General features: G+C 38.8%; 1 protein-coding gene across 3 annotated transcripts in view; it reads right to left on the minus strand.

Moving 5' to 3' along the window:
• The window catches only part of PSIP1 (PC4 and SRSF1 interacting protein 1), a 41,103-nt gene extending 30,788 nt beyond the window's left edge, over window positions 1-10,315 (minus strand). For all 3 annotated transcript variants that reach the window (XM_082842980.1, XM_082842981.1, XM_082842982.1), the window contains exons 1-3: window positions 10,175-10,315; window positions 9,429-9,641; window positions 6,167-6,243 (exon numbers count right to left, since the gene is read on the minus strand). In XM_082842980.1, coding sequence (XP_082699106.1) covers window positions 6,167-6,243; window positions 9,429-9,500 — 149 coding nt within the window. In that variant the 5' untranslated portion in view covers window positions 9,501-9,641; window positions 10,175-10,315. The remainder of the gene's footprint in view (window positions 1-6,166; window positions 6,244-9,428; window positions 9,642-10,174) is intronic.
• Between the last annotated feature and the right edge of the window lie 6,545 nt (window positions 10,316-16,860).

Below are 16,860 nucleotides of genomic sequence, written 5' to 3' on the forward strand. Positions count from 1 at the left end.
GCTCCTTAATGAGACTCAAAAAATTATGGTGGATGAAAAAAGAATCCTCTCATGTTGTCACCACAAAAAAAGAAATGACTAATTAAGGGACCTAATGGAAATGTTAGCTAATGCTATGGTGGCAGGTAATCATATTGCAATATATAAATATATCAAATCATGGTGGTAATATTGCAATATATAAATGTATCAAAATCAACACACCTTAAACTTATACAATATATATCAACTACATTTCAATTTAAAAAAAGAAGAAAACACATACACACACAAAGAATCCTCCCCAGGGATGCAATCCCACAGGTTTGGTACACAGGGCGCAGATTAGTTTTTAAACAGCCAGCACTAGTCCCCAAGGGCACAACCTTATGTGGCTGTGGCTCTGATTCATTCTTCAAAGCATTCCATTTTTAAATGACATATAAATCTCAAAGAAAATATACTAAGACAGTAACAGGTTTAGGGGTTGTTTCTAAAAAATAGTAGTAAAAATGACTGTTTCCTTTGTAGAGAACTCTTTTAACATTGTTTTTAAAATTTTTACAATGAAAAGATATACATTAATTCAAAGTATATTACCCACCAAATTCCAGCGCTGAAAGGAACACTTAGGGATCACCAAGATCCTCCTTTTAAAGATTAGAAAACTGAAGGCCAGAAAGATTAACTGACACAGGCAAGGTTATCTAGCTATTAAACAGCATAGCCTCCACTCTGTACAATGTTCCCTTAAAAAGGTTTCAGGGTTTCCTATAACCACTGTAATATAGCCTTTGAAATATCTACTAATAAACTATTGATGTTATATCCCTATACGTATGAACTCATTACAAATACCAATGTCAAAGCCCACAAGGATCAAAGCTCATGTAAAATGTCCTAAGAAAACAGCAAATCATTAACTACAGTACTAATGTTATAATTGTCAAGCAACTTAAAGCCTGCAAGTGTGTTTCCTATGTGGCCTATGCCTGAAGACCGTAAGTGTGTTCCTGTGTATCCCAATTTTCACAGAATGTAAGTAAACAGAAAAGCAGTTCTCTCTCTAAAGTCACTTTTTGGAAACAATGTACATACCCATGAAAACATACACATATATGTCTCACAAAACTCAGTTATCACACACCTAGAACCTTTCCTTTAAAGCAAACCAAAGTTGCATATAAAAAATGGCATGCGAATGCTTATCAGAGCTAAAGACATGAAGCTCAAAACTCATTTAACTGTTGCCAAGTCATATTATAATACAGAAACGTCTACCTTTTAAAACATTGATTCTAACTTGCTGTTTCATTTCTCTATTATTATTAATCACAAAATAGGAAACATACTGTTTTAAACTAGATTTTATAACAGCACACACTATTTTATAATAGAAGATGATGCAACAGACAACTGATACATCTACTATGTGCCACGAACCTGACAGTATAGAGATGAAAAAAGTTCCTCTCATTATATAAGGCTCATGAGAAACCGTACAAGCCCCTCACCAACACATACAGTGATGTCTGTAGTACAGAAACTGTATAGAAAAACTAGTGTAGAAGAAAATAAAATCCTATCCTTATGATTCATTTCTTTATTCCTTTCTTGTGGACAGGTTATACCAAAAAACCGACCAACAAGCAGTACCTCCCCCATTCACCTTCACTCCTAAAACTGTACATTAGGCAGGTTTTGAAACAGCCTGTGATGGATATTTTTAAGGTTCCTAGAACTGTGCATCTAACATCTTTGAATTAAGACAAGAGCAGTAAGGAGATAAAAGCAGCAAAAACACCATCTTCATTTAAAATTTTCTGACTTTAGAGAAATAAATAGACCTTAGATGAGAGTATTCCCTCAATTAGCAATGGTAATTAGTCAGCAAAACTCAAACTGCACTGCAAACAATTTAACACAAGTATTAGTCGTGAAAAAATAATATGCAACATTACCTTTAACTATTAATAGCTGACATATGCTTAGTGTTTAATACATGCCAAACACTGTTCTAAGCATCTTTCATGTAGTATCTTGTTTGCACCTCAAATTCTGAGGTCGAATATTTTATTATTCCCATTTTACAAGTAAGGAAGGGAAGGACACAAGGCTAGGTAACCTGCCATACAGCAGGTCATACAGCAGATATATGGCAGGATTCAAAGACAGCCTTACGATCAGTTGTCTTAAAAACTATACAAATGCTAGCTAATGGACAGCAAATTCATAATCCATAAATGATTTTATCTAGGTCATAAAGCTGTCAATCTCTCACCAAACATTTATTTAACAACTACTATGTGCCAGGCACTTAAGCAAATGATGACAAACAAGATAGACAAGGTACCTGCTCTCCAAGCTTTTCACTTGTGGGTGAAGGAAAAGAAAAAAATTTCAGTCATCAGTGCAATGGAGAAAAAGCACAAAAAGGAGGATTTGAGCTAAGATCTAAATGACTGAAAATCTGAAGGCATACCTTTCCCAACAGAGAAAACAGCCAAGAAGGACTTGAGACAAGATGAAATATATTTGTGTAACAGTGAAAAAACGTGATGAGGTTGGAAAGGTAAACACAGACTAGTTCATATAGGGTCTCATAAATAGCATTTGTCGACAAAACTTCGGAGTTTTGTCTGTAATAAGGCAGCCATTGACGGGTTTTGGACAGAGAAATGACATGATCTGACTGGAATATCAAGTTCACTTTGACTATACATTAAGAGTGAAAACTGAGACAAAGATAGGATTAGGGGGTTTCCCTGGTGGCGCAGTGGTTAAGAATCCGCCTGCCAACGCAGGGGACACGGGTTCGAGCCCTGCCCCGGGAAGATCCCACATGCCGCGGAGCAAATAAGCCCGTGCACCACAACTACTGAGCCTGCGCTCTAGAGCCCGCAAGCCACACTACAGAAGCCCGCACGCCACAACTACTGAAGGCTGCGTGCCTAGAGCCCATGCTCCGCCAACGAGAGAAGCCACTGCAATGAGAAGCCCGCGCACCACAATGAAGAGTAGCCCCCACTTGCCGCAACTAGAGAATGCCCGCGCACAGCAACAAAGACCCAATGCAGCCAAAAATAAATAAATAAATTTATTAAAAAAAAAAAGATAGGAGTAGGACACTATTTCTGAAACTAACTGCAGTATGAACTTAAGTGGTAGTAGAAGAGATGGAAAAAAGATCAGAATGCACATTAAAGGAAAAGAACAAGACTTGCTAACTGACTAGATGTGGGGAGAAAGGGAAAAGACTGTAATAGGAAATCAAGGATGACACCATGATTTTTGCCTCCAGCAAAGCACTGCATCCTTGTCTCATTTACTAAGAATCTGTTTTGAATATATTAGTTTTAAGATACCTAGTAGACCATCATGTTTGGTATACATAAGGGCTCATTGTTATCTAATATTCAAAACTTGGCTGGATGAATTTACTGTGAAAGGTATAAAACACTATGAAAAGTCAGATGGTTGCAAGTCAGGAACAGAATGCAATTACAAAAGGATTCTGCTCCAAATTAACAATTAAAAAACTTAATCTATAAATAAGCTATGAATAAGTACAGTTTTCTAAATTGCCATTTCTTCTTCTATGTTCTTCCTTTCCCATCTCCCTAACTACAGGCTATTAGAAAAAACTCCCATTTAAACAAATTCCAAATTGAAAGGTTCACATAACTGCCCTCCCAACTTTTGAGGGAGGGGAAAGGCAAATAATCAGTGAGATCTAGTTTCTAAAAATCAACCTTAAATACCAAAAAGTTAAGTCACCAGGCCAATAGATACAACAGCACCACCTTTCCAAAGGTAATGGTGTACTTATGAGATCACTAATGCACAAAAATTACAAGTGCGTTTTGAAGTGAAAATTTACTATCATTAGCTTAATTTTTTTTTTAATTTATTTTTTATTTTTGGCTGCACTGGGTCTCTGTTGCTGCACCCGGGTTTTTCTCTAGTTGAGGCGAGCAGGGGCTACTCTTTGCTGCGGTGCACCGGCTTCTCATTGCGGTGGCCTCCCTTGTCGCGGAGCGCCGGCTCTAGAGCGCAAGCTCAGTAGTTGTGGCTCACGGACTTAGTTGTTCTGTGGCATGTGGGATCTTCCCAGACCAGGGCTCGAACCCATGTCCCTGCATTGGCAGGCAGATTCTTAACCACTGTGCCACCAGGGAAGCCCCATTAGCTTAATTTTAAAGTTATACTTTAATTTCCTGAATATATTCTAATTCTTGAATATTAGTAATTCACTGTCTTCATTAACCACTTAATACCACTGTTTTGTTATTAACCAAACAATGCTTATGAAAATTTAATTATTTGGTGTAGTCTGTTCTGATGTATAATTCACAGATATTTACAACATAAAAATCCTCATTTTTAAATGTTGGGGAAGGGATGATCATTCTTCTAAATTTAGCATAAAAATTAACTATGTGTTCTATGGTACTATAAGCATACATAAAAATTCTAGGGAACGTCTACTCACTTTACTCTGATAAAGTGTTCCCAAACTTCACGGGCACCAGAAGTATCTGGAAGGCTAGTTAGAACAGACTGCTGGGCCCCAAACCTCAGCTTCTGGTTCAAGTAAGGTCCAAGAATTTGCATGCCTACTATCTGAAGTTCCCATGTGCTGTTCCCATATGGGGTGCAGCTTGACCTGGTACCACACTTTGAAAACCCCTACTCATATAGAGAGTACACAGTTTTTCATTAAAAGATACCTTTCTCTATTAAATTTATGGAAGAGTTTTAAACAGATTATCCCAAAGAATCAGAAACTCATCATTTTTTTACAAATTGAATTTTTATATTCAGAGAATATACCTGGATCCAACTCAAAGTAATTACGGTGAAGGCCAATACAATTCTGGACTCAAAACTATATTTTAAAGCAGATAATTACATGGCATTGTACGATATCATTAATATGAATGGGGCAACTAGGCCCGTGAGCCACAACTACTGAGCCTGCGCGTCTGGAGCCTGTGCTCTGCAAAAAGAGGCCGCGATAGTGAGAGGCCCGCGCACCATGACGAAGGGTGGCCCCCGCTTGCCACAACTGGAGAAAGCCCTCGCACAGAAACGAAGACCCAACACAACAAAAATAAATTAATTAATTAATATGAAGTGTCCAGAATTGGCAAAAATAGACAGTGAACTAGTGGGTATCCTGGGCTGGAGGGGGAGGGAATGAAGAGTGACTGCTAATGGTTATGGAAATAAATATACTAAAATCCACTGAATTATATACTTTAACAAGTGAACTTTATGATGTAAAGTACATATTAATAAAGCTATTTCTTAAAATTATGTGAAAGTTCATACAGTAGCTAAGCAACATTAAACCAATGTTGCCACTGTACACATTCTAAGGAATACATAATTCTAATTAGAGTACCCCCAGTTTTATTTCACCTGATCCCAGGTAAACAAGTCTACTTTACCAAAATTATTGCAAATTCTAAACTTAAAGTTCAAAATCAACGAGATTATATACAACTTGTAAGGCTATTAAAATACAGACACATAGTATATTATTTTTCAAAACTAATGAGATAGCCCCTGGAGTAATCCTCTGTACCCAGAAGTAACAGTTCAATATTCTATTGGAAATTTTTTTTTTTTTGCAATTTTTGAAAAATTAATTTGCTTCACCAAATCAGTTCTCTGCCCACAAATCCACCAGGGGCAGCAGAGCAGTAACAGTGGCTCTCAGGACCATATAAATACACACAGAAGGAACTATCCAGATTTCTTCTCACCTTTCCCACAATATACCATTTGTGTGGCTAAAATCAAAGCCTAAAATAGGGTGCCAGACTGTCATGAAAAGCACTAATTATACTAAATATGAATACTGAATGCCTTGTTAAAACTTCCCTTACATATTTTCATCCATCAGTTATTCTTCTGATTGATAAGAGGACCAATGTACATCTTTCTTTTATGATTAAGGACATCCATTTCAATAAAAGTTCAAGCTACAGTGTCTAATTTTTCTACCATAAAAATAAATTTTAAAAGGAAACTTGAAGATTTTTTTCCAAGTTCAAAGATGATTTTAACATCTCCTGTAACTTTATTTTCTCTCTGAATTAATCTCTACTTGTTTTTCATTATATGCCTAATGAACGTGCTAAATTAACTCTGATTTGCTTTTAGAGCTAAAAGGACTTACGTCTCATGAGTTCCAAAAAAGAAAATGGGTAGTTTGTTTGTGGGTGGTTTTACAGCTCCATCAGGAACTTCATCTACCTAAAAAAAAGATCAGAAAAATTAAAATCTTTTAAATCATACACACCTAAACACATCAGAATAAACTGAAAACAGGACATCCAAAAGGGATCTGCTATAAAATGGACCAGTTCTACAGGTCCACAATCCCTTACCTCCAGTTCTGAAACCCAAGAAGCTCTGAAAACCAATTATTTCTCTCAAAACTCATTTGGTAGCAAAACCTGGATTGACACTGAAGCTATTCCATCATTTCTTTTATCCACCTAGCATTTCTAGTGATGCTTCTCCACAGAAATATCGTGTTAGATTACCATGTGCCATCCCAGACCCTACTAGGAGCAAGATATATGGCATATGTACCATCATTACCTTTCTAAAATCCCGAAGTTCTGAATTTTTAAACACATCTGGCCCTAAGAATTCCAGATAAGAGAGTCTGAACCTATTCAAAAATTTTAAATTCTATTTCCGCAGGGAGGCTATCCAAATATAGGAGACATTAACAAGTTTAAAACAGTATTTCTCCAAGTCTGAAACACATATTCTGAAAAGATCTTAGACCTACATGGCTGAATCACATGAGGTTACCTGTTCCTTTTCCATTTCTCTTTTAATACTTTAATACTTCTAATTAAGTAAGGAAGAAAGTATCAGGTACTCTTATGTCTAACACATCTGTAATACTTGATACTTTTGCTTACCAGAGTTAAGGCCATCAGGCAGTAGTATCTGGCCAGAATTTAACATTTCTACTTCATTATTTATTTATTTAAACTTCATAATAATATTTCTATTTCAGAACTTTCATAATTTCAAAGACACTTTAACTTAAAAAATCAGCTGACTATTAAGAAGGGAACAGACCACCAGCAGACCTATGGTGCTCCACATGCATTATCATGTTTAAGAGAAGACCATGAGGGTGATGTTGGCAATCTGAAGGTTTCAGACATCAATAAGAATCGTTAGCACCCAACACCCTTGGGAACTTAACTTCCCCACCTATATGAAGATTATACTGTCTTTTCGGCTTTGTGACAAATTGTTAAATTGTGAAAATCCTTAGAGGCCTTAAGATAAGGGATATATTTGTCACCTCAGCTCATATGCTTCCTGCCAGCAAACAGCTTTAAAAGTTTATGCAAATATCTAGCACCTAAAGAGTTTAATAAATGCTAGGCAATTTTTTAAAGTTGACTTTAAAAACAATTACTACTGGTACAGGATTACAAGAATGTGCAAGACTTAAAAAGTAATGAAGCCTGGGATACACAGACAGAAAGCATTAAAATCAAAACTGGAACAACGATTGTCACCTTCACAGCTGAGACCTTAAATACATATTTAAACTCTCTAAAGCAAAGACTCAGAATTCGTAAGATTGGAGAGAAGATAGAAAAAGGAACATAATTCTTAGACACAGACAATATCAAAACTAAGTTCAACTGCTTCTAAGAAAAAAACGGAAAAGGAAAGAGACTAAAATTTCCCATTTCAATCCAAATTAAAATGTTAAATATAGAATTTATTAAAGAAAGAAAGAAAATACTCTGGTCCTCCTAAGGCTACTCTAGGTTTGCTTTTATTAGCATTCTTAGTCACCTAACAGACTGCAGCATGTAGGGAAGATGATTTAGAAGAGTAGATAATTTTTAAAACATTTTCATTTGGTTTTTAACTGCACTGTCGCATAGAAATCTGAATAAAGATGTACCCCATATGCTCGGATTTTATAACACCTCAAAATAAATGATGCTAAAACCACAAAAAAGTATTTTGCAGGGGCCTTAAACCTGCTCAGTTTCCCTATGCTCTTTACTTAAACATGAAGTAAGGTGTTTTTTAGCGTATGATTTATGTACTAAGGATTGGGAGGGTGTGTAATAAGGAAATTCAGTTTGTATCTATTTCTCTGGAAAAGCTTACAAACTACCTGGAGATCAAAGAATGCACATAAGAGTTAAAATAAAAGGTTATCACAAAGGAAATAAAGTATCAAATATACAGACGAATTATGATTAAGGATTGTTTCAATACGACTCCACTGAAAAGGTAGATTTAATAGACTAGGGAAAAAAAAAAAATCTTTCCAGGCTGGGGAAGGAAACCAGTAAACCTGAGTCTGTAAAGAGCTGGATAGGAAAAATTAAGAAACAGTGAATATTTTATACTTGGATAGCACTCAGCAACTCACTCCATGATTCTCTGTAACCAATGGTTACTCTTCCTCCCAACTGACATAATTAAAACTACAGGATTTAATTATCTTTAAGAAATACAGCCCTCAATGAAGAGTAAATTAGTGGAAATTACAACTTTAGACTATCTCATGTTTATATTTAAGAAGGACCTTGAGCTTACTAATCTAATTGAGCTCAACATTTGCTAGGTTCTATCACTACCTTAGAACCTGAGTCCTACCATAACCTAAAAGATCTTTTTCTGAAAATGGTACTTAGATATTTTAGACAGTCTCAATTCCTAAATGTTACAAAAAACCCTCAGTCCTTAATCACCTCTCTGCACTACATGTGAACCCAGGAATATGGGTCTACTCCTCCTTTTGCCTGTGGGAAACAATCAAAGAGGTAAAACAACTTCTTCAAGGTCATAAGGCAAACTTCACCAATAAAAACGTGAAAATAAACTTTCTAGACGTTCCGTGATGCTACCTTATTGTAAAATTTTCAAGAATATCCAGTCCTCTATCGTATTAAACAAGTCAATCCAGAAGGTCTCATCAACCATAAAACAGGAAAGAATACCTATGTTAATTTAATCACGTAGAACTCTTTAACACCCAATAGTTGGCATAGATTTCACTGGTATTTTGCATTTTACTCAAAGTTAAGAAAATGCCTGTTCCCTTAATTTTTAAACACAAAATCCATACTTGATTATTTTCACCTACAATGGAACACTAATGGCATCACCTTGAAATATTTCATATTAAGAAAACCTGCCAAAGTCTGTCAAAAACAAACCACAGGAAAATACCTAAGTATGTATAAACACCTGAATTTTTAAATTACATGGAAGATTAGTGGGCAAAAAACTAAAATAAAAGGTCAGGCTACAAATGAGACTAAGTGAAAGCGAGGGAGAGAAAGGACACGAGAAAAAAAAATTAAGAGAAGAGGGTATAGGAAGTAGGCCTCTGAGGAATGTAGCACCACTAAACGCGAAGGCTAAAAATCACTTACTCGAGCTGGCCAATGAGGGTAACCTTTCATCTTGGCGAAGATGAGGTCCCCAGGTTTGAAATCGCGAGTCATGTTTCAGGGCCGAGACCGGGGGTCCGAGCACAGGGAGGAGGTGTGACGGTGCGGACTGCGAGGGGATGCGGGAAGGCGGACGGCAGCCGAGGCTCCCGCGGCGGCGGGAGGGGGAGGATGCCTCGGGGTGTCCCGACGCGCCTGCGAGGGAGAGCATGGAGGGCGGTTAAAGCTCAGAAACCCGAAGGGAGGGGCCGTAAGGGAGGGACGGGGGAAGGGGAGGAGGAGGGGGAGGGGTGGGGAGGGGGTGGGAGAGTGAGGGGAGAGCCGCCTCCCGCTCCTCCCGCGCGAGTGCGCGGCCTCCGCAGCCCGAGAGCTAGCCCTCCAGGCTTCGCAAGGTCCACCGCTCGACGACCGAAAAGACGCCACCACCTGAGGCAGAGATGCTTCTCAGCCCCGAATTCCCCTTTCTTCCGCCCCATCTTTCCTCTGGCTTTTTTCTCCCAAGCTTAAGCCCCAAGAGGGTGGGGGGTCGGGGGGAAGAAAAAGATGGCAAAAGGCAAGGGAACGTTCCCCTCCCAGCCACACACGGCCTCTCCCCCAGCCTTCTTCCCTACGATCGCAGCCCCGGGCCGAACCTCTGCTCCCGGGCGGGCCGCGGCCACTTCCCCGCTACAGCCAGGAGTGAGGCCACCGGAGGGGGGGGGCGGGGCGAGTCCCCGCCGCCCGCTCACCTGCCGGGGCCGCGGGCGCTGAGGCTGCGGTGGCGGGCCGGCCGCCTCTGCCCGCGTCCACGCAAGCCACCTGCGCCACCAGCTGCCGCAGAGGCGTCTCAACGTCTCCGAATAGCAACCGCGCCGCCGCTGCCGCCGCCGTCGCTGCGCTGCTCCCGCGCGGCTCCCGCTCCGCGCCCGCTAGCACTGGGGCGGGACCAACTGCTAGCCGACGGAGGGGGGATAACGCAACACCCGCCGAAGGTATGTGGCTTCGAAACGGGACTTCAGGAGATCCTAGATCCCCAAGTTCGCTTTTTCCTAACAGGTGCAGCCTGATGGAGAGAGATAAGAGTGAGAAGGAACAAAGAAGGGGGAGCAAACAGCTTGGCCCGCTGTGGCTCCCCCCTGCGGTTTGCGGAGTGGTCGGGCCCGGCCCGCCCCTGCTGGCTGCTCTGCGTGTGTGTATTTGTATGTGTACTGTATGTAAAAGGCGGGGAGGGAGGAAACGATTGTTGTGGACGGGGTTTGGGGGCGGGTATACGGGCCTCCAAGCCCTTGGCTGTGTGTTGGAGAGAATCTGGCAGCCTAAGCTGCATGTTCTTGCATCGTTTCCCAGGGTGGAGAGGTTTTTAATGCTGCACTTGCGCGGTTTGCACCATCCAAAAAAGAACTGTACAAAAACCCATAGATGAAATCGGAGCATGAGGCGGTTGCACGGGTGTGCAGCTTGTAGGCCTCTTAAACCTTGCTGAAGGGGCCCTGCAGTCTCCTTTTCCTTGAAACTGTAATATGAGAAAGCCCCATTTATTTTCTTTTAAATTTAAAGCACCAAGAACTATTAAGAAATAGGCAGTTCTAACGAATGCAAAACGTGCAGTATAGAAAACAATGATAGGAAAGCATAAGCCTTTTCGATAGGATGTGGGTTTGGGCCCATACTGTATTTTAAATGCATCTAAATTTTATTTCCCTAGTAGAATGGTAGCTTGTAGGTAGTACAGTGTAAAGTGCTGCTAAACCTCAAATGTTTATCTCTCAAAATAATCTTCAAGGGATTTCTAAAATTATTTTTTTATCCTGTAGGCAGTACATTTTTAAATGTGTTGGTAGTTATTACTAGCCTTCTGATGTGAATTGATCCTTTAATATTTTTACTGTACCAGAATTATATCACCAGAATTGTCTTATTTAACCATTAACGTTCACCCAGTTTCCCAATAAATGTAGCAAAGAAAGCATTTTGAAAAGTAATAAAAGCTGATCTTAAATTGTGTTTCATCCTTCACTGAGTCCCCTCCCAAAGTGCCTAGTGTGTCAAGCACTCTTATGTGCTAGGGATACAACCATGAACAGCAAGCACAGACACTTCCCATTTAAAACTGAACCAAAATATGAAAAAAGCAAAAAAATATAAAAATAAATAAAGTATGTAGCTCATACTCCTTTAAACGAAGGACTCACAAATAAATCAAGCAAAGCTTAACATTAAATAGATAAAAATTGAGAATTTTTTGAAAGAGATACACATAGGCCTTTTAAAAGAATGAAAGAAGACATTCGCAATGCAAAACGTCTTGCAAGGAGACTGACTCATACCTCAGCAATATGCAAAGAGTTCCAAGTGCTGCAAAAAGAGAAATTGACTAGCAAGCGAGAGGGAAGGGTTGGAGAAATGTCTTGAAGCTTTTCATCGTGAATTTGAATTTGATACGATGTATACTAGAGAGCTACTATAGGTTGCTGAGCAACAAAGGTAAAGATGATTCTTTAAAAAGTTATTCTTGCTTGCTACAAAGTAGATGACAGTAGAAAGAGGCTGGAGATTACTGTTGTACTCCTTAAGTGACTGGTTTCTGGATGAGACTGTTGACTATGAAAAGGGGAAGGAAGGGCACAGCTAAGTACACAAAGGAATAATTGTCAGTTAGTCATAAATAGTGCACAGGAAAAAGTGGAGAAAGATGTATTGAAGAAAATTCCAAGCACTGAGTAGGAGAGACCAAGGCATCATCCAGCAACCATTTCTTGTGTTCCTCCTTTGTTCTAAACCCAGTAAGGCTTTGCAACTCCAAGTGTGGTCCAGGGGCTTCACCTGGGAGCTTGTTAGAAGAAACGCAGCCCCTTGCCAGAACTGCTAATCAGAATCTGCATTTTAACAAGATCCCCAGATGATTCTTATGCATATTCAAGTTTGAGAAACTACTGCTGTACAAGATACTACAGGCCATAGGAACTCAAAATCAAGTAGGGAAGACATATATTAATAGATAAATTATAATTAATATTAAAAGATAACTTTTTATTAGTGCTTAATGATTGTACCAACATGTAAAATTATTGGGAGTGGGGAGGTCCTCAGAAAAGGAATGGAAATAGAGGGAAAATGAAAAAACATTGATGTTTTAGTGTTAGTATTTTAAAAGAAAGAAAGAAAGAAAGTACAAACTTAGCTCTTCCTATCTTTAAGTTTTGGCAGTTTCTATTTTTGATAGTTTGTAGACAATGGGCGATACCCTTTAAACAATAAGTCAAAGCAAAACAGGTGGTAGTTTAAGCCTCTAGAGAACAAAAGCCCAGGATCCCTGGGAGCAGCAGTTCCAGAGCGGAGGGGGAGGGGAGAGGAGAGAGGAGAGGGAGGCGCGAGTGTTGGGCTCATCAGAGCCCCTTGGAGAGCTTTTCAGAACTACTGTGAGCTTGTGCTCTTCTCCAGCCAAGCTCGAAGCACCCCTCCCCCACAGTCAGCCTTCTTAGTGGGGATGCCAGGAAAAGTATAGCAAGATAGAGATTAGAGGAGCAATGAAGGGAGTTGTAAGGAGAAAATACAATTTCCAAAACAACTGAAGCAAGGGGGAGGGGGAAAGGAGATCTAAATGAATTGAGGGAGGAGCTTGACTTACAGGCTCTCATTTAATCCAGGTGTTACTATCCCCATTTTACAAATGAGAAAACAGGCTCACAGAATTTGAGCACCTTGCCCCAAATCATACATCTACTCGAGTGGCCAAGGCAACGGTCCCCCAAGTCTGTTCTCAAGTCCCCGCCTTTGTGTGATCCCACACCACCTCTAGGTGGAGCAGGGGGCCAGCAGCACTGTGTAATTAGAAAAAGATGCTGGAAGTAAAAGCAGCCCAGCACTCTTCCACCTTCTGTCTTTGCACTTGAAAGTATTCCCAGCTTCAAATTTCTTGACCGCCTCCCTCTGCCCCACCCCATTCACAGCGTGTCCTACCACCAGACCGTTCTGTTTAACTCCTTCTAGTCCTAGAGGACTCAACCCAAAAATCTCCTCTCGAAAGACTTCTGACCTCATCTCACTGTGACATAATTTCTTAATTACAATCTTTCTGACTAGTCTTTAAACTACTTAGAAGAAGGCACTATCTTACTGATCAGTGCCTGGCATTCGCAGGCACTCAATAAAATTTGTCTCAATAAATATTTGTCAAATAAATGAGAGGAAGGGGCAGGTGAAAAACTCTGACAGGGTCTCCATTATCCTTTAAGCCGAGAAAGCAGATACGAAGACACTTGAGAGTACTTAATTTGTTTTGACTTTGTGAAATTTTCATGTGCTTAAAGGCTAACCCTTTAAAAGTACTGACATTTCTCATTGACTACAAATACATTCATTCAAACCATTTTAATGGAAATCATTCTAAGTAAGAGTTGATACTTATCCCCCAAATTTAGCAATGATAATCCCTTCCTTCACATCTTTTACATATAATGTGCATAATTCCCCACACTAATACACAGTATTAGTAACACAACTTAAACTTATTGGTATGAGCAGCAATTACTGAACTGTTGGGTTTTTTTTAACATCTTTTTTGGAGTATAATTGCTTTTCAATGTTGTGTTAGTTTCTGCTGTATAACAAAGTGAATCAGCTATATGTATACATATATCCCCATATCCCCTCCCTTTTGCATCTCCCTCCCACCCCTCTAGATGGTCACAAAGCACTGAGCTGATCACCCGGTGTGATGCAGCTGCTTCCCACTAGCTATCTATTTTACATTTAGTAGTGTATATATATCAATGCTACTCTCTCACTTTGTCCCAGCTTACCCTTCCCCCTGCCCGTATCAAGTTCATCCTCTACATCTGCGTCTGTATTCCTGTCCTGCCCCTAGGTTCGTCAGAGCCATTTTTTCTTTCTTTTTTTTTTAGATTCCATGTATATGTGTTAGCATATGGTATTTGTTTTTCTTTTTCTCACTTACTTCACTCTGTATGACAGACTCTAGGTCCATCCACCTCACTACAAATAACTCAATTTTGTTTCTTTTTATGGCTGAGTAGTATTCCATTGTATATATGTGCCACATCTTCTTTGTCCATTCATCTGTCGATGGACACTTAGGTTGCTTCCATGTCCTGGCTATTGTAAATAGTGCTGCAATGAACATTGTGGTACATGACTCTTTTTGAATTGTGGTTTTCTCAGGGTATATGCCCAGTAGTGGGATTGATGGGTCATATGGTATGAACTGTTTCCTTACATGTGATATTTTAAGCCTCGTGGTGGGGAAGTTAGCAAGAATATGGGGAAGATAAAGAACATTAATCAAAGAGCTAGTTCAGTTAGAGATGTCATAAATCTGGTCTAAGCCTAGCTTTCTCTGGAAGTCAAAAGTATTTGGAACTTTGGTCCTTAAGAGGGGCAGAACTAAGATGTACTAGTTTGTGAGGTAGTGACTAGATTTATCAATGAGGAGAGTCATTCTCAGACACAAGGGATAAGAGAAGCATCAATGAGTCTGGATGGTCATTAGAACAGCTGGAAAGAATTTTGTCATTTCATTCCATTATATACATGGAATCATACAGTACGTAACCTTTTCAGATGGGCTTTTTCCATTCATCTTAATGTTTTTGAAATCCATCCAAAACATTGTTCCATGTATCAGTGGTGCATTGCTTTTTATATCTGAGTAGATTCCATGGTATAGATGTACACAGTTGTTTTTAGACATTCACCTATTGAAAGATATTTTGGCTGTTTCCAGATAGTGGCCATTACAAATAAAACTGTTATGAACATGCATGTGTAGTTTTTATGTAGGTATAAGTTTTAATTCCTCTGGGATACATGCCCAGGAGTGCAATTACTGGGTCATAAGTAGTTGCATACTTAGTTTTTTGGGGTTTTTAAAATATTTATTTATTTACTTATTTATTTGGCTGCACCAGGTCTTAGTTGCAGCACGTGGCATCTTTAGTTGCAGCATGCAGGATCTAGTTCCCTGACCAGGGATAGAACCGGGGCCCCCTGCATTGGGAGCACGGAGTCTTAACCACTGGACCACCAGGGAAGTCTCTATACTTAGTTTTTTAAGAAACTCTTTTCCAGGGTGGCTATATCATTTTATATTCCCACCAATAATAAATGTATAAGAGATCTAGTTTTTTCACACCTTTTCCACCATTTGGAATTGTCACTATTTTTTCTTTTCACTGTTCTAATAGGTCAATGGTCTTAATTTCCGCTTCTCTAATAATTAGTGATATTGAGCATCTTTTCGTGTGCTTATTTACTATCTGTGTTATCTGTTTGGTGAAATGTCTCTTCATGTCCTTTGCCCATTTTCTAAGTGGCTTGCTTTTTTCACTGTTGAATTTTGAGCATTCTTTATATATTCCAGGTAAGAATCCTTTGTCAGATGTGATTTGCAAATATTTTCTTCCAGTGAGTAGCTTGTCTTTTCAACTTTACCAGATCTTTCACCAAGTAAAAGTTGTTAATTTTGGTTTATCAATTTTTTATTTATCAACTTTTTTTCTTTTGTGGATGATGCTTTTGTTGTCGTGTCTTTACCAAGCCTTAGGTTCCCAAGATTTTTCTCCTGTGTTTTCTTGTAAAAGTTTTATAATTTAACATCTTATATTTAAATCTATGATCCATTTGAGTTAATTTTTGGGTAAGGTTTGAGGCTTTTCTTTTCTTTTTTTTTTTTGTCTATGGATATCCAAATCTTCCAGCACCTTTGCTGAAACTACCCTTGTTTCATTGAATTGCCTTTTTACCTCTGTTGAAAATCACTTTGCCATACTAGTGTGGGCTTATTTCTCTATTTTGTGTAACTGATCATCGTGTCTTTCTGTCTGAGCCACAATCTGGATGACTGAAATACTAACACACTGTCATGATTACTGATGCTCTATAATAAATCATACAATCAGGTAGAATGATTCCTTCTACTTTCTTCTTGTTTCTTAAGTTTTTTTTTCTGGCAATTCTGGTTTCTTGCTTTTCCATAAGAATTTTAGAATAAGCTTGTCTATATCTATTTAAAAATCTTCCTGGTATTTGATAAGAATTATGTTAAATTTATACATCAATTTAGGGAGATTTGATATCTTCAGTAAGTTGAGTCTTCTAATCCATGAACACAGTATGTCTCTCCACTAATTTAGATCATCTTTAATTTTTTCATTAGCATTTTTCATTTTCAGCCTACAAACCCCATATATGGTTTGTTGGATTTACAGTTAAGTATTTAATTTTTTGGTGCTATTGTAATTTTAATTTCACTGTCCATGTGTTCATTGCCGGTATATAGAATTGATTTTTGTATGTTTATCCTATATTTTGAGACCTTCCTGAACTCACTTATTAGTTTTAGGAAAAAAAAATTGTGATAGATTTCGATGGATTTTCTACATAAACAATTATGTTACCTGTAAATAGGGACAAAGAA

This window comes from Leucopleurus acutus (genome assembly GCF_964270905.1).
Source record: "Leucopleurus acutus genome assembly, chromosome: 7".
NCBI classification, from domain to species: domain Eukaryota; kingdom Metazoa; phylum Chordata; class Mammalia; order Artiodactyla; family Delphinidae; genus Leucopleurus; species Leucopleurus acutus.